At 33.9% G+C, this 12,954-nt stretch overlaps 1 protein-coding gene across 2 annotated transcripts in view; it reads left to right on the forward strand.

Moving 5' to 3' along the window:
* LOC138699428 (myrosinase 1-like) overlaps window positions 1-12,954 on the forward strand; it is a 64,276-nt gene that overhangs the window by 35,243 nt on the left and 16,079 nt on the right. For both annotated transcript variants that reach the window (XM_069825287.1, XM_069825288.1), the window contains exons 7-8: window positions 726-870; window positions 9,699-9,850. In XM_069825287.1, the coding sequence (XP_069681388.1) occupies window positions 726-870; window positions 9,699-9,850 (297 nt within the window). The remainder of the gene's footprint in view (window positions 1-725; window positions 871-9,698; window positions 9,851-12,954) is intronic.

The following is a 12,954-nucleotide window of genomic DNA, read 5'->3' on the forward strand; positions in this document are numbered from 1 at the left end:
AATTAAATTTTCAAACATTTTTTTTTCCTTAAAATACTCTTTATATGTTTGGAATGCAATGAATAACATTTTGTAGGTATTTGTGCCCTTGTCGGATGTTGAGACGTCATTATTAAACTTCCTTCGCTACGGATTTTTAAACCACACGCCCACTTTTATCGGTTTCCAGTAACTTCATTTTTTTGCTATATTGCCAGACAAAAATGGATATAATTTCTGAACTATTAAAGATACGTGAAATTTAGAACACATTCTTTAGACTATTAGAAAACTTTTCTCTGTAACAGAAATTTTGTTAATTGATTTCATTTTAAAAATACGTCCGTTTGTTTGCAAGAAAGATTCTGAAAATTGTTATTAAATCTTAATTGTTTATTTTACAAACGCAGGAATTAATATCAAAATTCTGTTACAGACAGTTTGTAGAACATGCTTTTTCAAATATATTGCAAAAAAAGTTTGAATCTATCTTTAAGATCGGTTTAGATATATCAGTTTTAGTACAATCCTGCATTGGGTATATATATATTTTTTTCAAATTTGGGCCTCCAAATAATGTTTTTTTTTTCAAAATATTTATATTTGGTTGAGTTCCTACAGCTATGAGCTCTCTACATACAAAAAATAATATTTTACACCAAATAGGAAAAAAGTTTAAAAAAATACCATCCTCTCCACTTAATATGCTCATATTTGCCCGAATTCACCCAATATTCACATTTCAGTTGGGCTGGTTTGCTGAACCGATATATGGAAACGGAGACTTCCCTGAAGTGACGAAGAAGAGGATAAAAGATCTTAGCACGAAACAGGGCTTCCCGTGGTCCAGATTACCAGAATTTTCATCTGACGAGAAACAACTGATAAAAGGTACAAATCAGAAAAATACTGTAGACCTATATTCTTCCTGATATTATTTTAGGTAGGCCCTAATATCACTGAGAAGATTAACTCCGTACATAGATGAAATTATTGGGGATCATCAGTGTGGTTTTAGGCGTAATAGATCGACTAATGATAAGATTTCTTGTATTCGACAGATATTGGAGAAAAAATGGGAGTATAAGGATACAGTACATCAGTTATTCATAGATTTCAAAAAGGCGTATGACTCGGTTAAGAGAGAAGTTTTATATGATATTCTTATTGAATTTGGTATTCCCAAGAAACTAGTTCGATTAATTAAAATGTGTCTCAGTGAAACATACAGCAGAGTCCGTATAGGTCAGTTTCTATCTGATGCTTTTCCAATTCACTGCGGGCTAAAGCAGGGAGATGCACTATCACCTTTACTTTTTAACTTCGCTCTAGAATATGCCGTTAGGAAAGTTCAGGATAACAGGCAGGGTTTGGAATTGAACGGGATACATCAGCTTCTTGTCTATGCGGATGACGTGAATATGTTAGGAGAAAACCCATAAGCGATTAGGGAAAACACGGGAATTTTACTTGAAGCAAGTAAAGAGATAGGTTTGGAAGTAAATCCCGAAAAGACAAAGTATATGATTATGTCTCGTGACGAGAATATTGTACGAAATGGAAATATAAAAATTGGAGATTTATCCTTCGAAGGGGTGGAAAAATTCAAATATCTTGGAGAAACAGTAACAAATATAAATGACACTCGGGAGGAAATTAAACGCAGAATAAATATGGGAAATTCCTGTTATTATTCGGTTGAGAAGCTTTTATCATCTAGTCTGCTGTCAAAAAATCTGAAAGTTAGAATTTATAAAACAGTTATATATATGAGGTTGTTCTGTATGGTTGTGAAACTTGGACTCTCACTCTGAGAGAGGAACATAGGTTAAGGGTGTTTGAGAATAAGTTGCTTAGGAAAATATTTGGGGCTAAGAGGGATGAAGTTACAGGAGAATGGAGAAAGTTACACAATGCAGAACTGCACGCATTCTATTCTTCACCTGACATAATTAGGAACATAAAATCGAGACGTTTGAGATGGGCAGGGCATGTAGCACGTATGGGCGAATCCAGAAATGCATATAGAGTGTTAGTTGGGAGACCGGAGGGAAAAAGAGCTTTGGGGGGTCCGAGACGTAGATGGGAGGATAAAATGGATTTGAGGGAGGTGGGATATGATGATAGAGACTGGATTAATCTTGCACAGGATAGGGATCAATGGCGGGCTTATGTGAGGGCGGCAATGAACCTTCGGGTTCCTTAAAAACCCATTTGTAAATAAGTAAGTAGGGCTCTAATATCACAACTGGTAGGTTACAGGCCCTACAGTACATAAATGTTTCCTACACTGGTGGCCATAATTCTGGAAACTTTTTGTTTTTGTACTGAATTATTATAACATCTGTATTGATTCACAGATTTATACAAATTAAAATGTTACTCGTGACTGATACGTTAATTATGGGTGATAATAAAGGTATTATATAAAATCCTGAATAATTTAACAATAAATAATCATTGATATGTGGGAAATTATGTTCTTGTCGTTTAAAATCTAAATATTAATTTCAGATTTCATTATAATTTCCCATTATTTACTATAATAAAAGCTAGTCCATTGTTGATTTTAAGATTATTGTTGATCAGTAGAAGCATTGTTGAGCACTTTTAGCATAAAATGTGGATATTTTTAGTGTTTTTCTATAATTACACAGCAGTGGACTTAGTATTTCTGCGAGAAGAGTTCAAAGGAAGTTATTTGACAATGGACTGAAAGCAAGAGCACCCAGAAAAAATCCATTTATAAACAAAAGGCGACGAGAAAATCGTGTAAATTGGTGCAAAAATCATCAATCATGGACCAATGATGACTGGGCGAAAGTGATATGGAGCGATGAAACAAGGATTTCTATATTTGAAAGTGACGGAGTTAAATACGTTCGTCGCCGAAATGGAGAAGCTTTGAATCCTGAGTGCCTAACCTGTGTAGAACTTCCTGTATCTCTTTAGAAGATTTCCTTCGATCTTTCAATGCTAATCGACAAATCTGCCTCACAACTCTTGGACTTACTTTAGGTTTTCTACCAGTCCTAGGAGTTGTTTTATAAGATTTTGTGGATTTGTATCTCTGCTATACCTTCTGGACGCCAGACACTGTAGCACCATTACCAAGTTGAATGTGTAACCTTCTTCTCGAAGTGTGACTGCCCTACTACGTTTAGAAGGTGTCCAGTCTTTTCGTGGAGCCATTGTGAAAAAATGATCAATAAAGTTTGTTGTAAAGCAATGAGGTGTTAACCGAACGAAATCTTAAGTCAGACTAATGATAGAAACACAATAGTAATCTCCATATTTTATGCTAACAGTGCTCAACAATGCTTCATCTGATCAACAATAATCTTAAAATCAACAATGGACTAGCTTTTATTATAGTAAATAATGGGAAATTATAATGAAATCTGAAATTAATATTTAGATCTTAAACGACAAGAACATAATTTCCCACATTTCAATGATTATTTATTGTTAAATTATTCAGGATTTAATATAATACCTTTATTATCACCTCATAATTAACGAATCAGTCGCGAGTAACATTTTCAATTGTATAAATCTGTGAATCAATACAGATGTTATAATAATTCAGTACAAAAACAAAAAGTTTCCAGAATTACGGCCACCAGTGTATATATAATATTCATTCATTCACTCATTCATTAAGTTTTTTTTTTGCAAGGGCAGGTCCTTCACTGCAAATCCAGCACTCTCCAATCTTTAATATTTTATGCCTTCCTCCTTCCCCCACATATGATCCATATACCTATCTTAAAGTCATCCATCATCTAATATCTTCTTGTGCCCGGAAATTTCTTTGTTTTACCATTCCTTGCAGTGCACCCTTCAGTAGGCAGATTATTCTTATCTAATTTCTTTTTCTCTTCCTGATCAGTTTCAGCATTATTCTTTCTTCACCCACTTTTTCCAAAACAGCTTTATTTCTTATTCTGTCTGTCCATTTCATACGCTCAGTTCTTCTCCATATCCAAATTAATTTCAAATACTTCTAGTCGTTTGTATTCACTTCTTCCTAATAACCATGTTTCTGCCCACACAGTGCAACACTCCACACAAAGCACTTCACTAATTCTATTTCTTAATTCTTCCTTAATTCTTTTTCCATATGTTAGCAGAAAATGTATGTATGCATGTATGTATGTATGTATGTATGTATGTATGTATGTATGTATGTATGTATGTATGTATGTATGTATGTATGTATGTATGTATGTATGTACACTGCAAGTGGGCAAGCACCCGGTGGCAGTGGTATACACAATATAAACAATACACAATAAAATCTTAAACAATACACGATAAAATTTACAATACACAATACAATTATATACACAATATAATAAGAATACACAATACAATTATATACACAATACAATAAGAATAGACAATACAATTTAACACAATAATTACAATTAATAATACATAAAATACCTAATTTTACTATACAACCTACATATGTATAGCCCCTACATAAGTTTCAATAGTCTTTCACTTTACTCTCATCTCACTCACTGTAGTGGCACTATGACGCATTTCACAGACACCTTAGCACACATTTCACTGACACTATAGAACACTTTTCATTGACGCTATAAATTATCACTGATCGGAACTGTTCACTGCACTGTAAAACCATAATTTCACTGACTCACCACGCTGAACTCATACAACAGTTCAAATAAGTCAAATAATTACACCCTTATGCATACTTATAAACAGAACTACATTTAAACTAAACATTTCTAGTCTAAGACTCTCTTACACGCTATTTTTAAATAATTTACAATTCAAACCAAGGAAGTAGCTCGTCAGGCTAAATAAATACATGTCACCTTAAAAAATTAAATGTTAAATATCACCTTAATTTTAATTTGCACTTTATACACAACATTTTTAAGTTATTCTTGAATCTCCTTAAGGAAGGACAGCCCTGAAAGACCACTGCAGGTAGGTCATTCCAATCACTTATAGTTCTATTTAAAAATGAGAATTTACCTACATCCGTTTTCTGTTTCCTACATTTGATTTTAAAATCATGATCGTTCCTACCATAGTAAGTTGGCTTTTCTAACCGAGCCGTTATGTCTACCCATGCTTTCTGATCTAGATGTGCTCTATACAATGATGTTATTCTAGTTTTCCTAATGCTTATTTTTCTATTAAAAGCTTCCTTTGCCATTGCTATACTATCATTGGCTGCGTTCAGCACTAATTCAGCTATTCATTTTTGCTGAACAACCAGATTGCAAAATGTGTTTACAAAGAAAGACGCCAGAGTTCCTACCACCTACCACCTCTACTTTAGCTGGTTTGCAGCGAAAAAAAAATTTGCTACGAAAAATGGCGCCCGCTATTGGTCAGCAAGGCGTTAAAGGCGCTTTCCAGGCTGATCGCAGCCTTTGACTTCCTGGCAGCAGCTCATGTTATTGTTTACAGTACACCCAAGTACATAGATGGGCAATTCGTGCTCTCAAAGTGCTAAAAAACCTTGAAAGAGAGAAAGGCAGACGGAGCCAGCCGCAGCAGTTACAAGTTGTTTGTAGTTTCACTACTAAAGCCACGGTGCGCTCTGGCGGCTCATGCAGGTGGTCGTGATATCTATTCCAGGATTTGAATTTCAGAATGAAGCATGGTACAATAATTATAGTAATTTTAGACAGACTATACCTGAACATATAACAAAATTATATTATTTTCTAGCTTTGTAAATTAGTTTAGTACTGTAAACACAAACTGAATACAACCTTTTCAAGATACGACAAATATAGCTGCAACACTTATTTATTATTACACTATTTGTTAATATCTCTTATTATATGTCTTATTTGAAACGTAGAACGCTAGAATTTACAAGTCTTTAGCCTATACATTAAAGAGTATTCCTCTGTTCTCAGAAAGGTAATAGTCTGTATTCGCAAACAATCATAAATTCAAGGAATTATTTTTTACATGTCACGGTAGATGAAATAAGCTTACTTCTGAGTTCTTTCTTTACTTTGAGAGCTTTTACACTTCTTTCTTGTATTAAACTCCGCCTTAAGCACATACAATATATATGGAAGCAAAGAGTATATTTGGAAATTCTGACTTAGCTAACATTACGAACAGTTCGATTCCTGATTTTGCTGGAATCTGAGTGGCGTGCTGTTCTGTAGATATATTAATTCAAGCTATAAATTTTCAGGATTTTCTATTGGCGTAAGCCAAAAAGATTTCAGCAAAATTTCGATTCCTTGTCAATTGTCACTGTTTCTCGAAACTTAGCAGTGAATTCTGCTGTAGGTCCTGAAATAGGGTCTTATATTTGATAAGAAGATTTTCTTATCACTCTTCAAGATAGTTTATAGTCAAAGAAAGTGAAGTTGTCTATGTTCTACATGATACTACCTCATTTCAAATTTATCCATAAATGTTCTTAGCTAGTCGATTATATGTCGTGCAATTCTGTAACTCGCACGCACAACTTGCTAATGATATTTGATATCAGTATCACCTTGTTGATATCTCATTTTTACCTTTAGCTGTTCTAAAGCAGATGCAGACAGTATTTCTTTACTAAAACCTTCACTGTTTATTTATAACATAAAATGCCATGCGTAAGAAAGTGTAATAGAATACAAGCTTTAACTCTCTTCTAAATAAAAAAAAATCTCTTTTTACTCGTAACTAAAGGGAAATGATCTGGGAATTATATTGTTTTTCACTTAAAACGAGCCGCCACTGAATGCAGACGCGATCGAACTTGTGTCTTGAAAGAACCGCACGCAGACAGTACAGCTAGTACAGAGTCCGTTCTACCTGCACTGAGATTGTGTTGACACTTTGAGAGCACGAGTTGCCCACCCATGCTCAAGTATTTGATGATATCCACTTGCTGTTCTGCCTCATTATTTCTTTACCCACTGAATCCGAAATTCCTTGACTTCTGCAATGCTCAGTGAGAAATGTTAATGAACATACAAAAAAAGTTAATGAAAAGTTTCATTCACAAAAGTTAACCAAATTTTTTTAATCAACACAACAAAACGTTCATCAAGAACAGGACCCAGCCCAAAGACATTAGGCCAGCCACGTGTATAACGCTACTGTTCCTACTAACGTCACGACGTAAACATGCGCAGAACTGTTTCGCTTTTGGACAGGACATCAGCGCTTCATGTGAGTCTAGGCCAGCGGTGGCGAAAATGTAATCGTGCGCCGAGCCACTGTGTAACCTGCAACGTGCATAGCACTTATGGAGGGAGGCGGACACCCGAAGGGGTAGTGAAGCAACTGTCTGACTTACTAACGGATTTTCATTTTCCTTGCGTCAAGCACTTAAATATAATTTTATACAGTACAAGGCTACAAACTAATGTTTAGTACGTGTAACGAAGAAAGAAATGAACAATAAATGAACAATATCACAACCTGAAATTAACTGTCTTCAGAATGTCTCTGCGACAGAGTTTCAAAATCAGGAATTATGTCACTTACTGCCAGTCGTAGTTGATCACGAAGGTATTTGTCTGTCAGTCGTGATCTAAATTTGGTTTTTACTATTTTAATTGTTGAAAATAATTTTTCACAAACGTAAGTTGTAGCTAACATGACTTCAACAGAGCAAGCGAAAGAACGAAGCTTCGGATATTTATTTTTTGGCAAAGATTTGAAAGTTCAACATTTGTCAAGGTCTTACATCTAGCTTTCGTTTGACATCACAATAGTAAATCAGTGAGTTCAAATTGAAGAGCTAACCGCATTATTCGTAAATCTGCTGAAAAAGAGTCGACGTACAGAGATGATGATGATGATGACGATGATGAAGAAGAAGAAGATTATGATAATGACGATAACAACAACAATAACACTTAACCTTTTAATGTTTCATCAGTAACATGTAGTGTAATGCCGTTTTATGTTATACAACCGTTTTCCTCGTAATACTTGTGAACAAATCATACATTTAATATTCTCATCATATTGACAGCAAAAAAATGCGTCCTCCCATTCTACTTGAAACTTTCGTACATGGTTTCGAGAGAGACATATGCCACTCGCAGGTCAGAGACAAATACAAATGGAACGGAGTTTGACTCCAGCGAGTGAGAGGGTGGGGGTTGGCGGAGGTTAGAAGCAAGCGAAATGCACTGCGAGCCACAATGTCTCGCGAGTCACGTTCTCGCCACGGCTGGTCTAGGCGATACTATAAATAACGTCTTTGGTATCTTCTTAAACAAAACAATTCATAAACGAAGAGGGATATATTGCTTCTTGAGAATATTAATGTGCAGTTTATATGCGAACTAGATCATGAAATTCTATCATTTTATTATGGTACGTAAAAAATTATTTCATATATTTTTCTACGAGAGTTAAAGGAAATAAACTAAAAACGTAATTGTTAATCTCGGTAGGATAAAAGAAATCTATTGCTTCGTAATATTTAAATTAGAAATCATTCTTACCATCTTTTATAATTGAATATTTCACAATTCTTAGTGCTACTTAAAAATTATATATTTAGCCTCTGAATGTATAACTCAGTGTAGCTATCGTATGATGAACTTTAGTTTTAAATTCTTCCTTATTTTAATTAAAGGAAGTCTAACAAACAGTGACAGCTGAAGTTGGTTTCATTAAAATATCACATTTATTAGACTTTAAGGCCCAATTGTATAAAACTCCCTGTCTAAACATGAACTTTGATCGAAGATCGAAAAGTGAACCAAGTTCAGACACTTGTTCTATTGTATAAAACTTTTCTGCGATCAAATTACCTTGGTTCAAATACAATTTAAGTTCACGTGAAAAGGATTTGGCAACATCGCATAAACAGGTGAAATATGTGATGCGCGGACCATGTTGTACAAGTTTGTTCAGTGTTGCCAATCTAGCGACTTTAACTCTTTTTCAATAACAATTTCTTTTAACTTTTGTATTGCTTAAATAGGAGTTTAGCGAACTTTTTAGCACCCCATAGTGACAGAATTTAATCTTTCTTTGTTGATAATGAGAAATCTAGCGACTTTAAAACTACTTTTTGGCGACTTTCCGTACACACTGTTGGAGACACTGGTTTGTTTTGTGCAATGTAAATAATGGCGGACAATAAGAAGAAGGTTGACTGTTCTCCAAATTGTTATCATGTTATGGTGTTTGATACTGCTAAACATAATAAAGCTTTATAAAACGACAAATTGAAAATTTATGAATGTACCTATCACATCCATTAATAATTAATGGTTGTTATAAACATAATATAATTATAGGTTATGTTATTTGATACTGCTGTACACGGTAGAGCCTTATAAAATATTCGTATAAGATTGTTTGTGTATTAAAGCAAGAAATTAAAAAAAAAATATATATATATATATATATATAAGTGTAACTACCATATCTATTAATATTAATAACAATGGTTATTCTATTTGCACAGTCTGCCACTCGTATATTTCAAACAGAAAATAAATAACTGAACTTGGATCATCTAACTTAATCGGAGAAATTTCTTCAGTCAAAGTTGACTTTAGTTTGAGATAAATTAATCTCAGATTAGACTTTATACAACACAAAATTCCAAGTTCAGCTAGAACAAGGATCAATTTAACCTCTGATCTAAGATTAAATGGTTTATACAATCGGCCCTAAGAATAATATTTTTCTGAGATGTGAATGATTTTGGCTTCTAAGCTGTGATATTATCTCGCCTCTTACAGGGACGTACGACTACTTCGCCCTGAATCACTATGGAACGAATCTGGTCACACCTGCAGAATTTGACCTTCAGCCGTCTTATATGTCGGACCTAGGAGTAAAGCAAATCCTGCCCTGGTGGTTACCTGTCTCAAATACTTCGATTTGGCTCGGTGTAAGTACCCTGCACTTCTGAATATTCAGTATAAACCCTCAATATCGCAATTAAATTTATGACTAGGGACCGGATTTTTATGTAATTACATATTATATTCCTTCCTACCTAACCGTATATAAATAACAAATCTTTGCGAATCTTGAAATTACTGTTAATATATTAAAACTAGTGGCTTGTGCAGCAAATGCTGCTGCAAACTAAGTTCGTTAGACGTTCAAATAAAAATTTTTCAGATTTATTTTCAATGAAGAATACTTGTCTTTTTGATAGTTATTTGCTTCCATAATAATGAAACATACTCCCTCTCAATGGATTTTTTTAGGCCAAATACTTTTTCCTGAATCTATCCAACTTCAGTTTTCGAGTTTCAACGCTAAAACGCAAGTATCAATGTCAGGACGATAGCAGTAGCTATTTCAGGTCATTGTGGATTGTAGGCAAAAGTTAAAAAAATGTCAGGTTTGCTAAGCTTTCGAACAATAGCATGTTCGTATAACTGCTGCATGTAGAACTTGAAATGTAGAGAGTAAAATCATTTTATCGTACTAAGAGATCTTGCTGAAATGATCTGGAGACTACAAAATTTTCTAGGCCTCTTATTTTATTAGTAAGTAATACCCTTTTTATCTTTCTTTAAGAACTGTAATTTTTGCGCTCTCTCGAGCCAATACTGAAGACAATGACACATATCAATATCTACACTACCCCGCCATTAAATATATGAAAAAGACCCAACTCCACTGGCTTAATAAGTATAAAAATATTTGATTTTTAATAACAATATTATTATCTTACTTAAGTTTTGTAGTTATATATAGCAGTCACTCAGTAAATTATAGAAATGAAGATCTAAATTAAGATATTCTCTACATTTACTTACATAACCTCAAAACGTTTCTCTTTCATGTCATCAATATAGCATCAATATTATGTACAATTAATGAAGAATAGACGCACCATGATATTAACTATAATAATATTTAATTTCTAATGGTAATAATGTCATCAAACCACCTCAAGTTTCGTAGATTTGAATATCCAATACACAGCTGTACTCAGAAAATTATACACTGCAGAATCAGTTTTTAATAACAAATTGAATTGAGCTCTAAATATGTCTGCAATCTGAAGGCCATGGCCTTCGTGTAATAGCCTATTGTTTATTGTAGTGTGTGTTTTGTTCTGAAATTCAATCAAGTCGGCCGTCATTCAATAAAATTAGTTCTCAAAACTGACAACAGGTGGATTTTGGAAAATAGGAAAATTATGTAGGAAAATTGACATTTCACTGAAAACTACTACTTTTCCGAAAAACTTTGGATGCCAGGCATGAAAATGAGGGGTCACTTATTAAAATCCGTTCAGCCGTTTTCCCGTAATTTCCATTACCAGTTCGAATTATATATATATATATAGATTTTATACTACATATTTTTACATATTTGCCCCACATTACATATTATGGCTTGGTATTACATAAATGTACATATTTAGGGGTTTTATCCAATTTTACTTCTCTAAAAGGAAAAAAAAAACTTATGCTGGGGAAGTTTACAATTTGAAATACACAGATTTCAAAAGCATTTTTACCTACCCAAGAAAGGACATATTTCAGGACGAAACATAGCATTCTTAGCTCCAGGAAGTAAAAGACGCACTCACCCCATACCGCCCACTGTAAATATGAGTGAAAAAGGCAACCTTTCTCATACAACTACCTTGTATTGTATAAATCACTCAGAAAGTAGCGTTGCCTTCATACGGTGAAGTGGGACGATGACGACATGATTTGTGTCCAACTATAATTGTTCTGCACACGTCTTAACAAGCCGTTCCCATGCAATTTGCAACCTTACCCACCCTCTTCCTAATCCTTCCAGGGAAAACCCGTGTCAAGTCTGGCATGAGCCGCAATAAAGTAGCCGACTTTTGAAAAGAAGCTGGAGTAAAGGAACAAACTGGAAATATGTTGAAAGATTAAAATAAATAGCTTTTTAGGTTATTGCTTGACCTCTTTACTTTAAATTTAGTAGACCTATACGGATATGGGATTTTCCGAGCAATTATTAAGTATGGTTCTCGGCTGGAATAATCCTACCCTTCTAAATGAGACAGGAATGTCACTTTTCAAACAATAGTTTGTAAATACCTATAGTTTGAGATTTTAGTAGGTACTTTGTTTCTTACAGGGAGCAGCTAAAATGCATATGTCCCACATCTTCTCTTATTTTCTCCTAATCCAGTACTTGCAATACTGGTGTGTCATTGATTTCACTCATTTCTCTAGTTTTAATAATTACAATATAAAGTGCAAGTGAGTTTATCTACTGCTTTTAACTAACTAAATTGGCCCCTGTATCTTCAAACCTAACGACAAAAATAAAATCATGGATTGCGATGGACGAAGCTTCCACTACAGATGGAAAAATAGTAATGTCTCAAGTGTGCGGTAAAAAAAAGTCAGGTGCTGTATGAAATCACAACTGGAGAGTCTTACCTATGCTATATCTGCCAGATATTCATATTAAATATTTCCATGATTTTACATATTTTGGTACATATTCAGCTTATTTTTCTTAAATTTGTACATATTTCACATATGATATTACATAAAAATCCGGTCTCTATTTATAACGTACAGATATTGTTTACTATGTAAAATTTTGTCTCATCTTAAGGACTGATCCAATTCAGTGTTCTTATGAATTCAAGATAGGCCTATACTTTTGCAATAATTAGAGATGATTTAGGTTTTAAACTTATGGCCGATTGCACCAACATGTTACTAATCCACAATTATTAACTAATTGTAATGTAACTTAAATATGAAAGGTAAATCGTATTTCATTCGTTTGCATTTCACCAAACTAATACGTATCTATACTAATAATAAATCTCTATCCGAAATTTTTCTGGTAATTTTCGATTTTCCAAAAATAATTGGTCCTAACATATATAATTAACCACCCTGAAACCGAAAATCGCTTTTTTGACATTTTTGTTTGTATGTCTGTCTGTCTATCTGTCTGTCTGTATGTTTGTTACCTTTTCACGCGATAATGGCTAAACCGATTTCGATGAAAATTGGAATATAAATTAAG

This window comes from Periplaneta americana, chromosome 5 (genome assembly GCF_040183065.1).
Source record: "Periplaneta americana isolate PAMFEO1 chromosome 5, P.americana_PAMFEO1_priV1, whole genome shotgun sequence".
In the NCBI taxonomy this organism is placed as follows: domain Eukaryota; kingdom Metazoa; phylum Arthropoda; class Insecta; order Blattodea; family Blattidae; genus Periplaneta; species Periplaneta americana.